Genomic DNA, 22,497 nt, shown 5'->3' with positions numbered 1-22,497 from the left:
TAAAAAACAGCACAGCATGGCTTGGCACCTGTAGTTCCACATACACTGGAGCTGGCGAGTTCGAATCCAGCCTGGTCCCACCAAAGAACAATGACAACTATAACCAAAGAACAGCTGGGTGTGGTGGAGGGCGCCTGTAGTCCCGGCTACTTGAGAGGCTTAGGCAAGAGAATTGCTTAAGCCTAAAAGTTGGAGGTTGCTGTGAGCTGTGACGCCACAGCATTCTATCCAGGGCAATAGCTTGAGACTGTCTCAAAAAAAAAAAAAACAAACCCTAAAACAAAAACAAAAACAAAAACAAAAGAAAAAACAGCATAAAGCTGAACACCCATATCTCAGTGGTTAGGGCACCAGCCACATACAATGGGGTTGGCAGGTTCAAACCAAGCTGCGGCCAGCTAAACAACAATGACAACAACAAAAAAATAACTGGGCGTTGTTGCAGAGGCCTGTAGTCCCAGCTACTTGGGAGGCTAAGGCAAGAGAATTGCTTAAGTCCAACAGTTTGAGGTTGCTGTGAGCTGTGACACTACAGCACTCTACCAAGGGCAACATAGTGAGGAAAAAAAACAACAACATAGCATGGGGTGGGCGGGGGCGGGGAGGGAACTGCCACTCTCAAACCCTATTCCTGATTTATGATTTCAGAGGTACAAAGCGCAGCTTTCAATAATTAACAAATACATTATGTTTTTTAAAATGTTCTACTTTAATAAACTTTCAAAAGATAACCTGATTAGGAAAAATCTCGAATGTTCTACTTAATAAACTTTCAAAAGATAATATGATTAGGAAAAATCTCTCCTTTAAACAAACATAAGCAATAATTAAAAGCTGAGTTCTTTAGTTTTCTTACCTTTCTCCCTTACAATTAAATATATTAATGTCAAATATTATTCAACTAAGAGAATTGTAAAGAACTATTTCCTATTTTAAACATAAAGATTAGAATATTTATAGGCATTTTCAGCAATGCTAAAAATCTAGTGTTACAATGACAGGTGAAAATCCTAAGATCCTAATTAAAATCTAAAATAAAACTTTTATTTGCTGTCTAGGTGACAATTTACATGTCCGTCTTTGTTTTCTTTTCTAGAAGACATTATTTTTTAATTTTAAGGCAAATCATCCTGATTTGAGTCACACATCAAGTAATGAAAATAAGTTATTACTCTAAATCTCATAATTCTAGACATTAAAAAAAACAATTACTTGAAAAAATGAAGGGAAACCTCTGGTGCATTATTAATTTTTAAAATAACTTTAGTGACATTTGTACATCTCACAAATCTCTAGTGTTAATTTTCCCCATCTTCATTTATTACAAATAAGAATTATAGGAGACCAAGAATTTTGAGAAGCGATGCATGGCTTTGTATACCCTCAAATCAATTCAAATTTTACTATTCTATGCAATGCTGTCTTAAATCTGATCTTACAAATAAACTGTGTAGTTATCCTAATAGTCTTTATTTCTTAAAGGAAGACTACTGGTATTGTCTTCATATTTCAAATAAAGTTAGCAACTGAGGTAACAGAAGTTAATAAATCAAATCTACAATTTTAACCTTTTATATATCTGAAAAAGGTAGAGAAATGAGAAATAAATAATCTACCCAGGTCAACATAAATCACAAATAAGTTCAATAGACTAATTTTAAGTTACTTAGTATGTTCAAGCTATCAATATTTACCTTTTTAACTGGTCCATAAAAGGTAGCATTGAGATCTGCAGAACCCATGTGATGCTGGAGTGTGAGCTGTCGACCACTGTGTTTGGCTAAGTAGAACCTTCAGCAAATTAAACCAGGTTTTAGAGAATCCAACAATTTATGTACTTGAAATTAATTATAAGCTAACAATCCACAACAAATAAATGCATATGGGAAACTTAAAAAGCTAAAGGAAACCTTACGAATTAAGTTCAGTTCCAACATTTCACAGAAGAGCAAACAAACAAAAAGCGTGAGAGCATGAGTGCCCCTGCACGCATCTCAGCTGGATAGAGAACCGTTAAGTGTAGCACACTAAATTATTTCTACTGTACATTCTGCCTCAGCCTGCTGCCGCCCAGCCCCTGCCATTCAGTCACAAGACCACGTTTCTCCATATTAACCCAATAATCAATTGGTCCTAAGACAGTGACAGACAGCAACTGTACAAAATACATTCCTAACCATGCACTAATGCTGAAAAAGCATGAATAAAATATTCTTCTGAAAGAACTCATTCATATATATTTAACTCATTTAACTCATTCGTATATATCAAAAGTATAAAGAATAAATTTCTCCCTTTGTTGCTGTTAAATCCTATACCTAATTTTTCTTAAATATTTATATTTATACTTTAAGACAAGCCTGAGCCACCTGTGGTTCTAGTCCTACTGAACCCCCCCCCCCATTCTTAAAAATTCCTTTTCCCTTGCCACTCTGCCTTTCTGTGGTTTGTATGTTTATAAAATAAGGACCTTGGAAAATCAACATCAACCTGTGAACTCAAGAGACATCAAAGCAATGATCAAATGAGCAGGCTTTGGCAGGTAAAGCCAGCTGGATAGCATGTATATCACGATTTACAGCCAAGGTGTATTTGTATGCATGTCTAAAAGGTCATACTGAATCACTATTAGAATAAGGACCATGTAAGAGTCTCCACAGGACTGTGTGAATTACAATAAGGCAAGCAGTATACAACACTCACAGATTAAACACCTAGCCAAGTACTTTGCTGAAAATGGTCTATGCTCTAAAAGACTGAAATCTAGGTTAAGGAAAAAAAAAAGATTCAAGTCATTAATATACTAGTTCTGGTTTAAAATGAAAACAATTGATTATGATAATGTAGAGAAGACAGCTTAACTGCACCATAATATTTAAGACTATTTTACATTAAATTCTGAGTTATTTCACGTTATAAAAATACATGTCAATATATGCAAAATTCAACAAAGATCCAGGATATGGAATTTTTAAAAATACATTTCTCTTGGATTAGCGCCAGAATTACTTTTAATTGCTATACAAGCTGTATCAAGTACAGGCATTAAAATTACTTCTGATAAAAATCACAAAACTCCATAACATTATTAAAGGTTTATGCAAATAACATTCAAGTACATTCTGACATCAAGGTCAGGCAGTTTACTTGGAAGACACTATAAACAGTACCATTCAATTTTCTTGTAGTAAGAGATTTATTTGATGTCACCTGTTGTACTTTGGAAATATTTTATACTTCACAAAAAAGGAGGCACAAATATTTAGAAACTTAAGAGAATTACTAGAACTATTAAGACTGAGGTGAAGAATTTGTATAGCCTTCTGCAATTTGAAAGAGGTAGTGATAGATACTTGTCCTCCTGGCGGTATCAAATGCAGTTTCTTCCAAGTTGGTTTTCAGACCTGGTTTGATGTATGGTTCACCAGGAAGAGTTCTAGAATATCTTTGCTGTCTCTGTTCCCAGCAGCAAGATGCAAGGGGGTGAAGAAGTCTTTTGTTTGGGCACTGACATCTGTATCATGCTGAAGAAAGAAAGAAGCCACTCTGGTATCATTCCACTTATAAGCTCTGTGCAGGGGTATCCAGTCATCCACCGTCACTGCATGAACATCTACCCCTGTGCAATCAGCTCATGGACAATATTTAAATGTCCACTGTAGGCTGCTTGATGAAGAGGGACGTACTCATCTTTACCCCTTGTGTTCACACGAGTGGCTTTTTCAGAAAGTATTCTCCACACTGCAGTAGTAAGCCAAGTTTTGTCAGCAGACCAAAGAAACCATTTGCTTGGATCTTTCTCCATTATTTTCCTTGCAATTGATACCACTATTCATTTTATTTTTCATCTTTCTCCTCATCTTCACCAGAAGTGCCTACCCAGAGACTCTGAGTACTAGCAGGAATAAGGTATCCATGTGGTTCCAACACTTCAAGTTAGTCAAAGCATTCAGTAAAGTCCACGGAATTCTCTGGATCCGGTTTTCCATGATCATTTACTTTCTTTTATTTTCCATTTTAACTACTAGTCTAAAAGGCATTTCAAATTATAGGGTATAAATAATCTTTCCAGAGATAAGTCTGTTTTATTTTATTCATCAAGATCTCATAAAGGGGAAAATTGTTGCACACTAAAATAAATTCTCCTTTTGAACATGAAGTAAAAAAATGGAGTATATTCATCCTGAATTAGGGACACTCCTAATGATCAAATTTATTTCAATTTTCAATAATTATTATACTTAGAAATACAAAGCCTGATTTAGGTTTACCTTCTGAATATCTCAAAAGCATGTCTTGGTGCTGGTGGGATGTTGCACTTTGGTGTGGCTGACTGAGTGGGCCAATATCCTGTCGTGAGCACGCGGACTGTGAGATCAACACCACCTAAAGATACCTATGTGAAACAGAAAGAGACACCCCCTAATTAACTAAGATTTGTTATCTACTCTGTCTAGACTCTGTGTCAAACTTCATTTGGTAACTATTCTGTCTAGGCAGAGTGTCAGACTTATCAAAGTACAGCAGAACTTCCATAGTTGACGAGCTCCCTACATTGAACACCTTAAGTTGTTCTCCTTAAGTTGACCCTTTATAGACCAGGTATGTACCACACGTACTCAGGGGAAGTTCCTTATGTTGACCAGTTTGTTTGTGGTTAACTTACAGAGGTTCTACTATAGTTAGCTCCTTGTCTAATTCTAGTAAATGAAACATTTCCTTAAAGGTCAGACCCATCCAGTGTTCCCCAAATTTTAATTAAAAATCTGGCAAGTGGTTTTTAACTATTGCTCAAGATGTTAACTTAACCAGATCATTGAGAACTGAAAAGTTTTAGCCTTTAAACTTTTTTAGATGTCATGGGATCATATTAGCATTATTTGAGAAAAAAATTCTAGTTTAATATCTTTCAGCCATTTTTACCATATTAACACAAAAACATCTCTAATATCACACCCTGTGTATCAAAGTTTTTGCGTTCAACATGGCATTCTAACAACCTCTGCATAGAACAATGAAGATTCTGCATGTACACCAAGTGCTCTATATTTGTACAATGAATGACTTTGACTTGCCAGAACTATTGTCACAATTACTTTCTTCTAAACAAGTTAAATTTCTAAGAAAACTAAGTGTATCGACATAAACTCTTAAGTAAAGTATTTCTAATACTGATATTCAAAATTCATTTTAAATCATTCCATTTTAATCTAACCTCGTTGATTTAGTAATATAGATTTTTTAATGGAGGGGGATGAGTTTACAAATAAAGACTACATTCCATAGTCAGATTTCATCACAAGCATACAGTGAACAATTATTCCACTGAAAGGAATGGAAACTGAGAATCTTAAGTGACACACAGAGGAGAGGATCCTAACACACTCTCAGATGATGCACCTGGGAAAGTGGAGAACGACTTGTACATCTGCAAGAGGTGAGGAGTTACTGGGGGTGCAACTCGGTCAGTTCCTCCAGCCTTTATCAATATGCACAGGATCCACCCTACACTCTAGCTTTCAATGTGTAAAATTAATGGAAGAAGAACATAAACAGAAAAAAAATTTATCAAATAAAAATTACATCAAACTATATCAATTTATTAGGTCGCTTTAAATATAAATCCCTAAACAATCTAAAAACAAAAAACAATCTGGGGATAATCTCATAATTCAGTTCCTGCCTACCCAAATTTCTATGTATTAGAGATTTGCAATTTTTCCTACTCCCAACTCTCCTCCACTATAAACACTGATATTTATGCGGCAAATCAATTTTAGGAGTCTTGGTCGATTCTTTGGGGTTTTCATGTCAGCAAAAGGAAGTAAGTTGACCTCCTTTCCCGATTTGGATACTATTCACAGTGAAGTCAGAATAACCTTATATACAAAGATGTTCATTCCATGTAAGTATTTTCACATATCTTGCTTGTGATAGGGCTGTGAGATCAGCTGATATGATGTTCGCATATTTAAATATCAAAGAAAGGGCTGGGCACCCATAGCTCAGCAGTTAGGGTGCCAGCCACATGCACTGGGGCTGGTGGGTTTGAACCCAGCCCAAGCCTATTAAATAAAGAAAAAAAAAATAGCCAGGTGTCTTGGTGGGCACCTGTACTCCCAGCTATAAGGGAGGCTGAGGCAAGTAAGCCTAAGAGTTTGAGGTTGCTGTGAGCTATGATTCTCTGGCAGTCTACTGAGGTTGACATCAGGGAAAAAAAAAAAAAAAAAAGACAATAAAAATAAATAAATATCAAAGAAAGATCTCCAAATTTGTTAATGATTGTGACACATTGTAACTGCAGAGTGGGTATCTGGTTACTGAGAAAAACTAAAAACTTGTAACTGTGGAGTTCTCTGAATTGAAGGTTAAGGTTGCTTCCTTTACTTAATGTGTCTATAGTATCTTTCCATGTCAATAAATATAGGTCTACCTAAATCCTTATATAGGCTTAACTGTTTTGTCAGCCATTCCATTTTGTGAGAATCTTAAAATCTACTTCCCAAGTCTATTTACTGATTAGTAAGTAGAATCCTGTTTTGAATAAATTAAGTTTTTCTAGCTCTTTAATTCACTTAGACTTTATCAATATTATTTCTTATTAAAATAATAAATATCTAATTTTGATGGAATAAAAATAAGAAATTTAAAGTTAAGGCAAAGTTGGAAAACAGAGTAAAACAGAAATAAAATTCTAAACTCCATTAAATCCTCACAACTGCAAATCCATCTCCCAGCCCCCACCAATCAGACTTCAACGTCATAGAAGTTCCAGTCCACTACCTTTAGGGAGTCACAATACAAGACATATTTACACATATTAATCCTCTGTGTTTTTATAGTCTCAGTTGACCCTCCACCCATCGTTAGGATGTGAGGCCCATCTGTGCTAACCTTATAGAAGAGAATGAAAATAATTATGTATAGGAAGGTCAGGTAACTATCCCAAGATAACATAATCCATGGTAAAGTAGAAAAAAAGAGCTAAAATACAGTAAATTTGACTAAACCCAGCATTCTTTCCACAATGTAAAATGGTTATAATAGAATAACTATTTATTAAATTTTCAGTGTATTCCTTCAAGTAGAGAATCCACTTGAAAGAATTTTAAGTTAAATTTTAAATTACAATAATTTTAAAAGTTTTAACATAAACAGTTAGAAAAAGAGGTAATATGGATGAAAGTTAGTATTAAGACAATACACGTTATCACTAATGACATTTAAATAAACTATCATCTGCTAAATGGATGCAAATGACCATTACAAAATTTTACACAAGTAGACATTAATGCAGAATCTTACCCCAGTTGCTTGTAGATGTTGCCTGAATTCATCCATTGTTGTGTTTGAGATGCTCATATCCCTAAACATTCCTTCCAGTTTTGAGGTGAATTGACATCCACATTCAGTCTGTGGAGAAAAAACACAAATATATGCAAACAAATGGTAGATTTTTCTATGAAAAAAGTGTAGAAATAAACTATTCCATGTGACTGCCATCCCTGGTAGTTCTCCTTAAAAATCTTTCCAGTAGTCGCTTTAACCTTATGGTTACCAAACTTTAGGAATTTTTAACAAGTATCTCAGGTAATTGAGGTACAGGAATTCTACAAACCACACTTTTGAAACAGAACTTTGTGATAACACTGTTTTCCCTTCATTAATCCTCCTCCAGACTTCCACACATGTATCCTGAGACACATCAACAGAAATATCAGCAAATTTTCAATGTCCCAGAACTTGAACAAATGAATAACCTGTGTCCTGTCCAAAATAATCTGCATTTATTTCTAGAAATAAACATTTAAAATGAAGCAAATAATTTCCAATCACATGTTGCTGGTATGCCAGTGTATCTTACATATACCTTACCTTTAACTTAGATATCATATTTTTTTCAGAATCATCAGAAACACTTTTATTTGTGAGAAGTCTCCTTGCCAAGTGTTGCTTATAATAACGTTCAAATACATCTTTTTCTTGCATAAACCTAAAAAGAACCATTGCTTTATCCAATATTGTTTCTACTTCTTGCTCTGTTAGCTGCAAAATTAAAAGACAATTAATTTTAGTTGTATTATAAGAGTACCGCAGTTCCTTAAGACACTACAGCTTGAAAACAAATATAAGTATCTGGTTGACATACATTAGAAAAAAGGACATGGTTTGACAAAGTGCCTCCTACTTCACATAGTGGCCCAATTCCTACACTCTCATCTAGTATAGCAAGAGGGGTTGGAGTGAAATCCTATTCCCTAGAAGGCTACCGAAATAGGGGCACGAGGTAATACAGAACTAGATGAATGAGAACAGATGAAATAAAATTTTAGTTATAACACTTTTATGAAGTCTTTGCATAATATATAGGCAGACCTACGAGATTATCTAATACACACATAAGAGACAAACTCAAATCAATTCAAAGTGGGGGGCAAGGGATGAGGGCGTGGAGATAGGGGAGAAGGAAGAGGGATGAGTTACTCCTACTTAATTATACAATGTTGCCCAATGTGTAAGGTACACATATTGGGGGCAGGATACAATTATAAGAGGGATTCTACCTAATAAATGCAAACATTGTAACTTAATTCTTTTTACCCTAAAATTAACCTGAAAGAAAATATGCCAACAGAGGGCAACAATTTTTTACAATCCAAATAGTAATAAGGGCAAGATGATTCCATGGCGAGTTGGATTAAGTAAATTTAGAAAAATGAAAACTTCCATGGATGTATCATTGATAGTCTTATCCATTCTGTGCATCCTTAGTGATCCTATTTCCGTATACAACTCCTGCCTATAAAACCTGTAGCCCCTGGTTGTCAAAATTTTCCTTTTGTCTTACAAATTCCAAGATAATATTTAAAAAGACCAATTCACATGAGATCAAAATATGTTGAAGATGATCTTCTATACTGTAGTGAACTCTCAAGGTCCCAGAGATATCATAAAGGCTTGAAACTGAACGTTGAGTCCTATGTTGTCAAACTATTTTTTGAGAGTTATTCTATTTATGCCTTTTGGCACCCAAATATTATTTGATATATAACCTCCAGAACCATAAAAAGCAATGTTCTATACTAGAGGTGAGTTCTTATCTATAGCTTACCTAACTCTCAGTCATGCAGATGACTCTTTAACTACAGTTATGTAGTTTGTATGCATATTTCATACCAATTACAAAGTAAATGAAATGTCAAACACTGAATACTTTTTTTTTTTTATTTCAGGTTAATGTAAGGGTACAATCAGGTCACAGTATATGAATTTGTTAGGTAGAGCCCCTCTTGTAGTTGTGTCCTGCACCCAAAAGGCATGCCATACACTCCTACATTGTGCCCAGTAAGCGGGAGCATCCTGACCCACAGCCTTCCCTCTCCCCCTGCTTCTTCCCATGCACCAAGCTTGAATTGAATTGAGTTTTCCTTCTCTGTGGGTAAGAATTATTACCTACTGGCTTCGTATTAGTACTGAGTACAATGGACTTTTGCTTTTCCATCTTTGTGATACTTTACTAAGAAGAACATGTTTCAACTCCATCCAGGTTAGTACAAAAGATGAAAAGTCACCATCTTTTTTATGGCAGGGTAGTATTCCATGGTATACATATACCATAGCTTGTTAATCCATTCCTGGGTTGGTGGGCTTTTAGGTTGTTTCCATATCTTGGCAACTGTACATTGAGCTCCAATAAACATTCTAGTGCAAATGTCTTTATGATAGTATGATTTTTTTCTTCTGAGTAAATGCCTAATTAATGGGATTATGGAGTTAAATGGGGGGCTAATTTGAGTTCTTTGAGGATTCTCCATACTTCTTTCCAAAAAGGTTCTATTAGTTTACGATCCTACGAATAGTGTAAAAGTGTTCCTTTCTCTTCACATCCACAGCAATATCTGCAACTTTGGGACTTTGTGATGTGGGCTAATTTTGCTGGGGTTAGGTGAATCTCAAGGTGGTTTTGATTTGCATTTCTCTAATAATTAGGAATAATGAGCATTTTTTCAGGTTTGTTAGCCATTATCTTTCTCAGAGAATGTTTTATTCATGTTTTGCCCACTGATGGATGAGATAGTTTCCATTTTTATTGATTAATCTGAGTTCTCTGTAGATTCTAGTTATCAAGCCTTTGCTGGATTAATAACATGAAAATATTTTTTCCCATTCTGAAGGTTGTCTATTTGCTTTGATTGTTGTGTCCTTAGCTGTGCTGAAGCTTTTTAGTTTATCAGTCCTATTAGTTTATTTTTGTTGTTGCAATTGCCACGGAAGTCGTCTGTCTTCATAAAATCTTTCCTCAGGCCGACATCCTCAACAGTTTTTCCCACACTTTCTTCAAGGATTTTTATCATTTCATGCCTTAGACTTAAATCTTCTATCCATCTTGAATTAATTTTTATAAGTGGTGAAAGGTTTGGGTCCTGTTTCAGTCTTTTACATGTGGTTATCAAGTTCTTCCAGTACCATTTATTGAATAGGAATTCTTTTCCTCAATCTATGCTCTTTTTTGGTTTATCAAAGATCAGGTGGCTATAAGATGTTAGGTTTCATCTCTTGGTTTTCTACTCAGTTCCAGAGGTCTATGTCTTGATTTTTGTGCCAATACCATGCTGTTTTGATTACTATGGACTTGAAATATGGCCTAAGGTCTGGTAGGGTGACGCCTCTGGCTTTGTTTTTATTACTTAGAATTGTCTTAGCTATACAGGATTTTTTTCTAGTTCCATGCAAAACAAAGAACTATTTTTTCCGGTTCTTCAAAGTATGATGTTGGTATTTTAATGGGGATTGCACTGAATCTGTAGATAGCTTTGGAAGTATAGACATTTTAAGAATGCTGATTCATTAATGTCTTCAGCTATTTCTTCCTTTTTTTTTTTTTTTGCAGTTTTTGGCCAAGGCCGGGTTTGAACCCACCACCTCTGGTATATGGGACTGGCACCCTACACCTTTGAACCATAGGCACTGCCCTTCAGCTATTTCTTTTCATAAGGTTTCACATGAGGTCCTTCACCTCTTTTGTTAGGTATATTCCTAAGTATTTCATTTTCTTTAAGCTACTATGAAGAGAATTTTGTCAAATACTAAATACTTTCTAATAGACGATAGCACACATTTAAGCACTTTTAATAGATGATAGCACACATTTAAGCACAGCAAAGGGTATGTTTGATTTTCTATCCTACTTTCATATAAAATTTTATATCAACAAATAAAATTAAATATACAGTACTTTCAAATGTATTGCTACTTACCCCTTTGACTCCCTTTTTCAGCTTATCATCAATAAATAATGAGAGGTATTCAGGAGACCTGGAGTTGAGGTTGAGAAAATACTCAAAGTCACCCGCAATAGTTTGTTTAAAGAGCCGGTCATTATTGAAGGATTCCTGGAGGAAGCGATCAAACCTACTCTTCAGATCCAATAAGCCCTTACAAATAAAAACAAAGAAATTTAGAATATATTATAATAATTTTGCATAAATGATATGCTTATAAACATGTATGTTTACCTTAATTTTGCTGGTAGTAAAAAGTTTTTATTCAGTTTTCAATTAAAGATTCTGTATTATTATTTTCAAGCCTAATCTAAGTCCATATTAAAAATGTTGGGGAGAGAGAAGTATTCTATCTTCTAAGTATATATTACTATATGAAGATGAACAAAGACTTTCCTTACTACTTCTCTGGCTTGAATTAAATAGGTTGGCCAGACAGAAAATTAACTTTTAAAATGCACAAAAAGGCTGATTATTTACATTAAAACATAAAAAAAAACTTGGAGCACAATTTATTCCTCGTATTCCTTGAAAACAAAGTATTTTCAAACATAAAGTATTTAACTTAAAGTTATTTTTTCTAACACAATGAAGTATACACTGTCATCCTTCTTCTCCCCCCCACCAAACCCTCACATTCACTACTGACACTATTTAAATGAGATCTTCCTCAGAGAAGTAAATAAATGAAGAGCATCAATTGAGTTTGGCTCCCTGACATAAATTAACATGTCTTACAAAATTTCAAAATATTTAGGATAATTATACAAATTAATTTACCACTGGTGCAATTAAGTTCAAAGTACATAATACACAGCATAATACAAGTGATCTTTGTAAGTTTAAAGAAAGTCTTTGGGATTTACTTACCTGAATATAGTCAACAGGATTTTTTCCTTCTCCTTCCTCAGAAACAAGGGCTTTACCTTGCTCCCTCAAATAGGAACTCATACACTCACACATTGTTTTCAAACCATTTGGCACACGACTAAATAATTTGTACATGCAAGCAAGGTCTACAATCAGAAAGAAAACACAAATTTGCTACATTAGAGATTAAGGAAAAAATGTGAATGTGTGTTTATGCTATATGATACAAAGAAGTTTATTTCTCTATTACTACCATTTTGCTGACCCCCTATTAAAAAAATCAAAATGGAAAAAATGAAAAACAACAGCTAGTTAATGGTTATTATGGCAATTTATAAAATACAAATGATATGCTTTGAAAGCATCTACTAAACGTTTTTGCAAATTTTAATTTACATGGAAGAGAAGATGCCCAAGTAGTATAACAAATGATATTAACAAAAATTAAAACTGCACGTGAGTTCATACAATTGATCCTATGTAACTCTACTAAAATTACAAAATGTCTACAAAAGGATAATTCTAATTACTGTTCTTCCATATGTGTACAGTTTCTTTAAAATAAGAACTTTCCCAGACAATGTACGTGAGAACTTTACTTTCAAAAATGCAGTTAGAATAGCAGTTTCCAATTCAGGGGTTGGTAAATTTTTTTTCTTAAAAGTATGAAACAGTAAGTATTTTAGTCTGTGGGCCATACTGTCTCTGACTGTTAAACTTTGCCATTGTAGCAAGAAAGCAGTCATAGATGATACATGAATGAATATGTTAGTGTTGCAAATAAAACTTTATGGACACTGAAAATTTATATAAATTTTCATATATAATGAAATGTTCGTCATCTCTTTTAACCCAACTGGCAGCGAGACAGATTGGTATACAGACCATAATCTGCCTACTGTGGTCTACATTTATAAGAGCAAGTTAGAGCTTAAACTTTGTAAGTATTTTTTAAATACTTAGAACCAAGTTTATCAAAAGTATCCTCTAAATTTGTTTCAGTTACTTGTAAGAGCAAATTTTATTAGCAAGATTCCATTAATAATTTATGCCCAGAGTAACCTACACATTGCACATCTTATAGCTCCTTACATATTTAGCATAAATTACAACCAACTTTCTCATATTAAAAATTAGTATTATAAATGCAACAACTAAATTTATGGACGCATACTTCAATAAATTTGTTAAACCAGAAAACTCTTTAACAAAATGCTTCTCAGCTTGTCTATTTCATTCTTATGTTAGTACTTATCTTTTATTTGGATAATACACGTTGCATATTTATTTGCATGTAAATTAATATAATTTCATTGTACCAAAAATGTGAAAGTAAGTGAAAATTATTTGGCATTCAAAAGTTAAATATCATTTCTGTATACACTTAATAAAGAGATAATACCATGGTGAACATACTTTATAGTGCTATCTGCATCTAACAACCAGTCCAATTCATCTTCCATTCACAGTGAGAAAATTGTTTTTTTCCTTTCTCATCTGATTTATGAGAATTTACTCTCATAAAAGTGAAGCTATACCTCTGAAATACTCTCAACAAGAGTAACTTTTTTCCAAGTTCAACTTTTTTCAAAAGCAAGGCCTACCACAATTAAGACAATTTGCAGCCAGGTCTAAGCAGCTCATGCCTGTAATCCTAACAACTTTGGGAGGCTGAGATGGGAGAACTGCTTGAGGCTGCGAGTTTAAGACCTGTCTGAGCACCATAGTCAGACTCCCCCCACATTTCTATAAAAAAAAATAGAAAAATTAGCGAGGCATAGTGTCACATGCCTATTAGTCCCAGCTACTCAGAAGCTGAAGAGGATTACTTTAGCCCGAGACCTTGTCGCTACTAAAAACAGAAAAACTAGCTGGGTGTTGTTGTGGGTGCCTATAGCCCCAGCTACTTGGGAAGCTGAGACAAGATGGCTTGAGCCCAAGAGTTTTGAAGTTGCTATGAGCTATGATGCCATGGAACTCAACTCAGAGATACTAAGACTCTGTCTTAAAAAAACAAGGAAAAAGCAATTTTGTAATTTGATGTCTAGTGTAATATTCAACCTATGTGTCATAGCTGTTGAGAGGATCTAAGGTGTACCACAAAAATTTTTAAAGATCATTGATTTAGTTAGTTTCCAAAGAAGTTCAAAGCACAGGAAGCACATCTATATATATATGTGTGTGTATATATATATATATTTTTTTTAACTTTTTGGATCAAGTTCAAGTACACTGTGAAAGGAAAAAAAGGTTGAAAAACACGGGTCTAGTAGAAGGTGAGGGAAATTAAAACCAGAATTTTAAATTTAATTTAGAACCCCAGATATAGCTACTGTCCTGTTGAAAACATTAAATACTAAATGAAGAAAAACTATAGTAAGTAGTTTTTCTGATACTCCTTCGCCCACATACATATTAAGCACTTGCACGTTAGGCACACTTTAACACTTTTACCCTAAATGTCCAAACAAGTTACAGAGATGCTGTAATGCAGGTATGCCCAACACACCTTTCCAAGTCCCTACTCCCAATCCTATTTAATTATCCCTTCCCACACAATCTCAAAGAGGGTAAGAAGCCGTCGACTCAATACCTAGATAGTACATCACATAATTTATCACTACTCATTATTTTGTTTAAACTAGAGAAAATGCTTTGCATAAAGCCCTAGTCTACCAAGGACTATTTAGATCAGGGGTCATCAAATTAGAGCCTGTGGGCCAAAAACAGCCCACCACTTGTTTTTGTACAGCTCATGAACTAAGAATATTTTTCACATGTTTAATGGTTAGAAAAATAAATGAAATGAGTATTTAGTGACATGTGAAAATTGTATGAAATTCAAATTTTAGTGCCCAGATTTATAGGAACACAGGCTTACTCATTTGTATGATCATTCATGGTTATTTTTTCACTATGAAAACAGAGATGAGTAGTCATCTGTATGACCCACAAGCCTAAACTATTTACTCCCTCGTCTTTTACAAAAAACTAGTTTGCCCACCCTATAGACCTTAATTTTAGAAAACATGGCAAACCTATTAGAAAGTGGCTTTTTCTGTTTTTTCCTTTTTTACAAAAAAAGTTTAACATAAGAGTCTTTTAAAAAGAAAAAAAGGCTGGGTTAGGCGGCTCATGCCTGTAATCCGAGCACTCTGGGAGGCTGAGAGGGGTGAACTGCTTGAGCTCATGAGTTTGAGACCAGCCTGAGCGAAAGTGAGACTCTGTCTCTACTAAAATGGGGGGGGGGGGGACAACAAAAAAACCTCTGAGACAAGAGGATCACTTGAGTCCAAGAGTTGGAGGTTAGTGTGAGCTATGATGCCATGGCACTCTACCCAGGGCAACAGATTGAGACTCCATTTTAAAAAGAATGTAAGAAAACAAATTTACATATGACCTTTCAGGAAATTACTAGCTATACAGAAATATGCCAATTTTAAAACAAAAGGCAAGAATTCCACTAGAGATAAATCGGGATCAGCTTCTCACCAGTTTTCGTCTATCGACCTCTCTTTATAATTTAATTTCCCTTTAAACTTTTCTCATTTCCTACCTAGATCATGACCCCAAGAGGTAGTATGTATTTCTTTACTAAAAGGAAACGGCTAAAATTTCATCTAAGTAGCAGGGTGACAATGGTAACCATGTTTATTTATTTGTTAATATTACATCAGTTGAAAAGTTGTTTTTTTTGTTTTTTCGTTTCTTTGCAGTTTTTGGCTGGGGCTGGGTTTGAACCCACCACCCGCGGCATATGGGACCAGCGCCCTACTCCTTTAATCTACAGGCACTGCCCCAGTTGAAAAGTTTTAAAGACAGAATCAGAAACAATGAATAAAGACAAGATGGTTGTTGTTCTTTTATGTATAATTTCTTCTAGAACACTTGTCACTTATGACTTTTTCAGGAAAATAAAAGTTAGGAGCCATAAAGAATAAATGCTACCATTATCTTGAAAAGGTTTACTTTTATGCGGTTCTCCCTTCTCCTTTTTTAGTCTGTAACTATAGAGTTCTCCAAACCAATCTTTCTCTTTGCTTTTTTTGCGACAGAGTTTCACTTTTTTGCCCAGGAGAGAATGCTATTCATGTCATCATAGCTCAGAACAACCTCAAATTCTTGGGCTCAAGACATCCTCTGGCCTCAACCTCCCAAGTAGCTGGGACTACAGACCTCTCAAGAGTGCTAGAATTACAAGTGTGAACCAAATACATAAATTTTTGCATTTTTGACACCCTTATCAACACTAAATCTCTAACGAATGGCTACAAAAATCTTAAGATGGGAAAGTTCAGATTTTAAAAGAATAACAAAGTACAGGAGAGTATGTGAGAATAGAGCACAAAGCCTCTGGCATATAAAACAAACTGTAGAAACACATGAGGAGCTCACTGGCCTCACCAATCTTATTAAACCTCTTATCTTACAGATTAACAAAAACACCAAATGAGAGAGTTAAAATCAAACACAGAACAAAAGTTTCTGAATTCATTAACAATATCAAAGATCTTTATAAATAAGACAGTGTAAACTTACAGGGATGTCTAACCTGGCCTATAGGCCACATGCTGATTTTGTGGGGACTGTCTTTGCTTATCTGTGGTGTCAGATACCATGGCCCTGTCTCTGTCATAATCAGCTTTCCTTGGTGTTTGTGTACTTACTGTGTGGCCCAAGACAACTCTTATTCTTCTACGTGCCACAGGAACAGGAAAAGATTGAATACCCCTGTAAAGCTATATCATTAAATCCTACTGAAGTAACAACAGTGATAAACTAATGATATACAACACAACTTCTTGAAAACTGATGTGTACATTCTGCTTTAACTGTAGGAAATTTTTTTAAAATGAAATTAAGGTGGAAGGACTTGATTATTCCTCAACTGACAATACTTACCTTCTGTCTTTCCATTTTTCAACATATGTACTAGCCCAGAGTTCTCCATTTCTACTATAGTCTTCATGTGCTTGGAAATGAGTTCCCTCTCAACCACCTTTACAATTGGCTCCTCGGTTGATTTGTCAAGGCAGTGCATCACCCGTTCTATTTCTTCATTAATTCTAGCTTCTACTTTCTTTATATATACTGAAGCACTGTTTTCTGCTAAAAATTTCTGGCTTTCCATCTGTAATTAAGAAGCATGAATTTTTTAAATGTAGAAGGAAAATGTGTATAACTGGGTTTCTATGATGTTTATCATCAGCCTAAATAACATAAAAACTACTAACATTTTATATAACTTCTCATTAGAAAGATTTGTATAATCTGAATTTTATCCTTGAAACTATTTATTTACATAATACTAAGTGACAACATCAGCCATCAGCAGTGTTTTTCGCACTTCGCCGACATATATCAAATGGGAGAAAAAGCAAATACAAGCCAACTGAGGATCAAAGGTGTAGAACAGAAGTACCTGACCTCAAGAATGGGAAATTCTTTCATTTGTTTTAATGTAAAATTGTAACTAGAAAAAACTCATCATGTTTATCACAAGCTTTGCTGGCATATTGCTTTTTTACTAAAGTCCTCCTGCCACTCTGTTCCCATCTCAAAGGAGTATACATTTTATATTAAAGTTTGAGAACTAGAGCTTTAAAGTAATCATCAATCTTGTCTGCTAACACCAGCCTTACAAAAAGTTCCACTAATTTACAAATGTTATCTCAAGTGATTTAAACGTAATTGATAATGGCATTAATGAATGTATCTAAGAATTATATAATAGAAGACATGTTGATATCAACTATATATAAATTTAATAACATTTCTCACTTTGTTAACAAGTAGATTTAATCCTTAGAAATAATTTCCTTAGATATGAATGCATCAAACAAAAATCTTGATGAGACCATCTCTCCACTATTAAAAATAGTATACTTATGTATTTACACATACATACATATGTCACTAGCACATTTTGGAATTCTGATTTACAAATATCTTCTTTTAATGTTTTTATAGTTAATGAAGGAAATAAGAACTAATGCAAAGGTAAGAAATATTGTCAAAAATATCTACAACTAGTTGACATTTTGGAAAATAGACTATTTCCTACATGATAAATTAATAGTTCATAAAGCATGGTCCAGGCTCACCACTGCAGGCCACAAAGGTCTTCCTGATGGATTATAAACTGATTTAAAAAAAACAAAAACAAAAGCAGCAAGTCCATTCTTTGTTTCTTTATAGGAAAATGACACCAAAATTCATTGAGTTCCATTTTTATATACATCCGATGGCTTTTCTGCATAACCTACTGAGTTATTAATGAATTTTTGTAATTTTGTATTTATTTTTTAAAAGCATATTATTGGGAGCAAAAACATTAAATTACAATTCTACTAAGATACTCATTTTTGGCAACAGTACAAAACTCCTACCATATAACCACTCAAGCAGTTGCAGCTTTCAAGAAGAATGTCCGGTTAGTTTACTTAATAAATGATGTCTTATATTTCTCAGTGCTTGGTTATTGTTACTGCCAACAAATCGTTTCACTAGAAATGAGTCTTAGTTTACTAAGCTTTACTTTCAGCCATTTAGTTGAAGTTGTATATACCGTTGTAAATTTCTATCAGTACTCACTGACCTAAAATTTTCATCAACAACTTTTAAAGCAAATATGTACTGTAGACTCATGTATATCCCTGTATCGGTATTACTAGTAATTTATATTATTAAAAGCCTATACAGTCAAACTTCATTAGTAGTGTGCTACTTGTATATTTACAGGACTTAATTTTAACATATAAATATACTAAAATGTTTAAATATTTCTAAGTTTATACGCTTTGTAACATACAGTTGACCCTTGAACAGAATGAGTTTGAACTGTAAGTATAAGTTTACTTATTCAGGAATTTTCTTCTACTTCTGCCACACGTGAGACAGCAAAACCAACCCTTTCTCTTCCTCTTTGTCCTATTCAATGTGAAGCAAGCAAGGACCAACATCTTTATGATGATCTACCTCCACTTAATGACAAATATATTATCTCTTCCTAATAATTTTCTTAATAATATTTTCTTTTTTCTACTGCATTTTGTTGTAAGAATACTGCATAAGGGTTGGGTACCATGGTTGACACCTATACCCCTGCACTTGGGAACCCAAGGTGGGAGAAAGACTGCTTGAGCCCAGGAGTTCATGACCAGCCTGGGTTATGTATCAAGATTCCTTCTTTATAAAAAGAAAAACTGGCCAGGCATGGTGGCACATAGGTGTAGTAATAGCTACCCAGGAGACTGAGGCGAAAGGACTGCTTTTGCCTAGGCACCACTGCACTCTAGCCTGGGAAACACAATGAGACCCCATCTCTTAAAAAAAAAAAAACAAAAAACAAAAAACTGCATATAATACACATAACAGACAAAATATGTTAATCACCTGCTTATTCATAAGGCTTCTCATCAAGAGGAGGCCATTAGTTTAAGTTTTGGGGAGTCAAAAGTTATATGTGAACTTTGAGTGCATTGGAGGGGTTGTCAGTGCCTCCAATCCCCATGTTGTTGAAGGGTCAATGGTTGAATTTTAAAAACCAAGCATATGAGTTCAAACTCTTCAATTTGTTATGGAGTTGTTTAACAGGAATGTGAAGGGTATTTTTTGCATACTTCCCCTCCCTGAATGGGCCTCAAGCCAAAAATGGTCAAATTGCTAACCACATTCAATAGGGTCATGAGTATCTTAAAAAGAACATATATTTACATATTCACTGATTACCTGAAAAAATTCTGCAGACATTTCCAAAAAAGGAGCCTCAAAATCTTCTTCATAGACTGATCTTCCTTCAAGACCTAAAATCATTAACATCTGGCAAGCATTTCTTATTGCACCCCTGTCAAAAGAAGTTAAATCACTTGATAATTAAATTACATTGAAGATTTCATATGAAAATAAATAAATAAGGTTAAAATGCCTTCAGAACATTTAACTTTTATTCAAGTTACTAATTTCCCATAAGTTATTTATTTCTAACAGAAGGATTTAGAGCAATTGTAATTGCAAACATATTTTGACTGCATGGCTATTTATCTCAAGTTGTTCTTACCTTGCAATAACTAATAATTTTTTTTTTTAAAGTTAAAATGCCTAAATATTTCTATTTATTTTAAAACACAGACAGGCTGTTTATCTGAACAGAGGGAGGAAACAAGGTGAAGAGAAAGACAGGTAGGGTAGGCTGTAAATGCTAGACATGGGTACACATACAGCTACTCTTAAACAATATAATTTTTTGTATTAAATGGATTTTGACAACCCTAGTCAAGTACCAAAGCTGAAATGAAAAGAACTTTACAAGTCTTCATCTAACTGCTGCTCTAAAAACAGAAGCAAAGAAAGCAATCTTATATGTCTCAAGCCACATTAGTTGCAGTACTACAAAAATGGCATTGCATGGGAGAGAGGATGAGGCATGACTTAGAAGAGGTACAGAGGTTCTTAGTCACTTTAGACTACTTTCAACATTTCTCTTGAGAAATGTTAAGAATGAAGACTAGACAAAAGCCCTAAAGGAAAAAGACCAAGAATGGATACAAAAATGTTAATACAAAGCAAAAAAAAAAAAAAGAAAAGGAAAAGAAAAGAAACAAAATGCCAGCATGAAAAATGTATGAAAATCAAAAGGGAAGGCTAGTGAATTGATTTCTTCTTTTAAAATATATAAAATAAAAATTTCAGATGGTCTCTTTTAAAAATACCATAGACTGGCTACAATGGCTCAGATCTGTAATTTTAGCATTTCTGGGAGACAAAGGTAGTAGAACTGCTTGAGGCCAGGAATTCAAAACCAGCCTGGGCAACACAATAAGACCCTGCCTCCATGAATTTTTTTTTTCTTTTAAATCAGCCAGACATGTCCCTGTAGCCCTAGCTATTGAAGAGGGTAAGGAGAGAGTATCCTTTTGAGCCCCAGAGTTCAAGGCTACAATGAGCTATGACTGTGCCTCCGCACTCCAGCCTGGATAACCCCACTCTTTAAAAACAAAATTAAAATTAAAACATATATACATACATACGTACGTATATACACACATATATACACATATATATGTGAGAAAGGTATATTTTATATATATGTATACATACTTGTGTTTTCAAGTTAAATTCTAGGTAAATGTCAATTATGGCTTAAGGTTTTTAAGGATTTTTTAAGTTTTAAAAATAAATTTTTGTTTATTAACCATAATAAATTGGTTCTCAAAATATGTATAACCATCAAAAATAAAAACAACAAGAATAAAAAGATAAATTGTACCTGTCTACAACTTCTCCTTTCCGCTCTCTTGCAATCATATCCAGGAGAGTTTGCCGTAGATGATCCCTAATACACCCATAGCGTACAACTTGATCTCGAAAAATAATTAATCCCAAATTGTAGACATTCTCCACATTATTCTGTTGTACATATACTCGGTCCTGCAGTTAAAAAAATGTTAAATGTTAGTACCATTCTTGTAAACAAAAATAATTATTATGAGCTACAATAACAAATTAAATACAACTCCAAAAGAAGTCATTTTTTCAGGTGAGAAACACTTGAAACTTAAGCACTGTGGAATTTTCTAATACCACCTGTTTATATATATATATATGTCAATCTAGTATTTACTGAAACAAATACCAACTCTAAATGACTGCCCATTTACCCTAAGAAAAAGAAGGAGAGAAAGCAAGCATCGCACCTGGGCACAAGAAATCAGAGGAGAAAAGCCAGACAGTAAAATAAGGTTGATCGTACCTTTTCCCCATAGCTATACCAAGCCCAAACATGAGTCTTTCTTAAATACTGCACTTGAAGATAATATTTTTTCAAGTAAATGTGAGAACTGAGTAAGACAGACATCTGTAGGACTAAAAGTTGTTATTACTTGTAAATATTGAAAGGCTCTAATTGCATACAATATAGCAGCTCTATTATTACTTAAAATACCTCTATTTGTTGTAATTTCAAACATATTACTTACTGATGATCACTTTACTTCCAAGTTCTCACCAACATGATTATATATATTTCACTTTATAGAGCAGACAATCCAGAAATACTGGCTGTAAAAGTCCGGCTTTGTGCCATTATCTGAAAATCCATATTAACATTCAAACACACTGAAACAGAACTACTGCTTTTAATGCAGAGAAGGATAAGTAATTTCTTTCTGTTCTCAATAAAGATCTGAGTTTGGTGGGTTACAAATCTTCTAAAATTATGAAATTATTATGTGTCTGTTTACACTAAAAATACTTTGGAAAGAGAGCCGTAACTTTCATCAGATTCTTTTTTTTTTTTTTTTTTTTTGAGACAGAGCCTCAAGCTGTCCCCCTGGGTAGAGTGCTG

General features: G+C 34.2%; 1 protein-coding gene and 1 pseudogene across 1 annotated transcript in view; both read right to left on the bottom strand.

The window, feature by feature from the left end:
- Positions 1-22,497, bottom strand: part of CUL3 (cullin 3) — a 108,969-nt gene that overhangs the window by 26,309 nt on the left and 60,163 nt on the right. The window contains exons 4-12 of the mRNA XM_003784897.3: positions 21,421-21,581; positions 19,884-19,998; positions 17,055-17,283; positions 12,153-12,298; positions 11,259-11,435; positions 7,876-8,046; positions 7,306-7,413; positions 4,272-4,396; positions 1,695-1,791 (exon numbers count right to left, since the gene is read on the bottom strand). Of these exons, the coding sequence (XP_003784945.1) occupies positions 1,695-1,791; positions 4,272-4,396; positions 7,306-7,413; positions 7,876-8,046; positions 11,259-11,435; positions 12,153-12,298; positions 17,055-17,283; positions 19,884-19,998; positions 21,421-21,581 (1,329 nt within the window). The remainder of the gene's footprint in view (positions 1-1,694; positions 1,792-4,271; positions 4,397-7,305; positions 7,414-7,875; positions 8,047-11,258; positions 11,436-12,152; positions 12,299-17,054; positions 17,284-19,883; positions 19,999-21,420; positions 21,582-22,497) is intronic.
- LOC105886509 lies at positions 2,904-4,182 on the bottom strand (annotated as a pseudogene).

The sequence above is a fragment of the Otolemur garnettii genome, unplaced genomic scaffold, assembly GCF_000181295.1.
Source record: "Otolemur garnettii isolate 467f Iridium unplaced genomic scaffold, OtoGar3 scaffold00013, whole genome shotgun sequence".
Classification (NCBI taxonomy): domain Eukaryota; kingdom Metazoa; phylum Chordata; class Mammalia; order Primates; family Galagidae; genus Otolemur; species Otolemur garnettii.
This window is presented reverse-complemented; position numbering and strand designations above follow the sequence as displayed.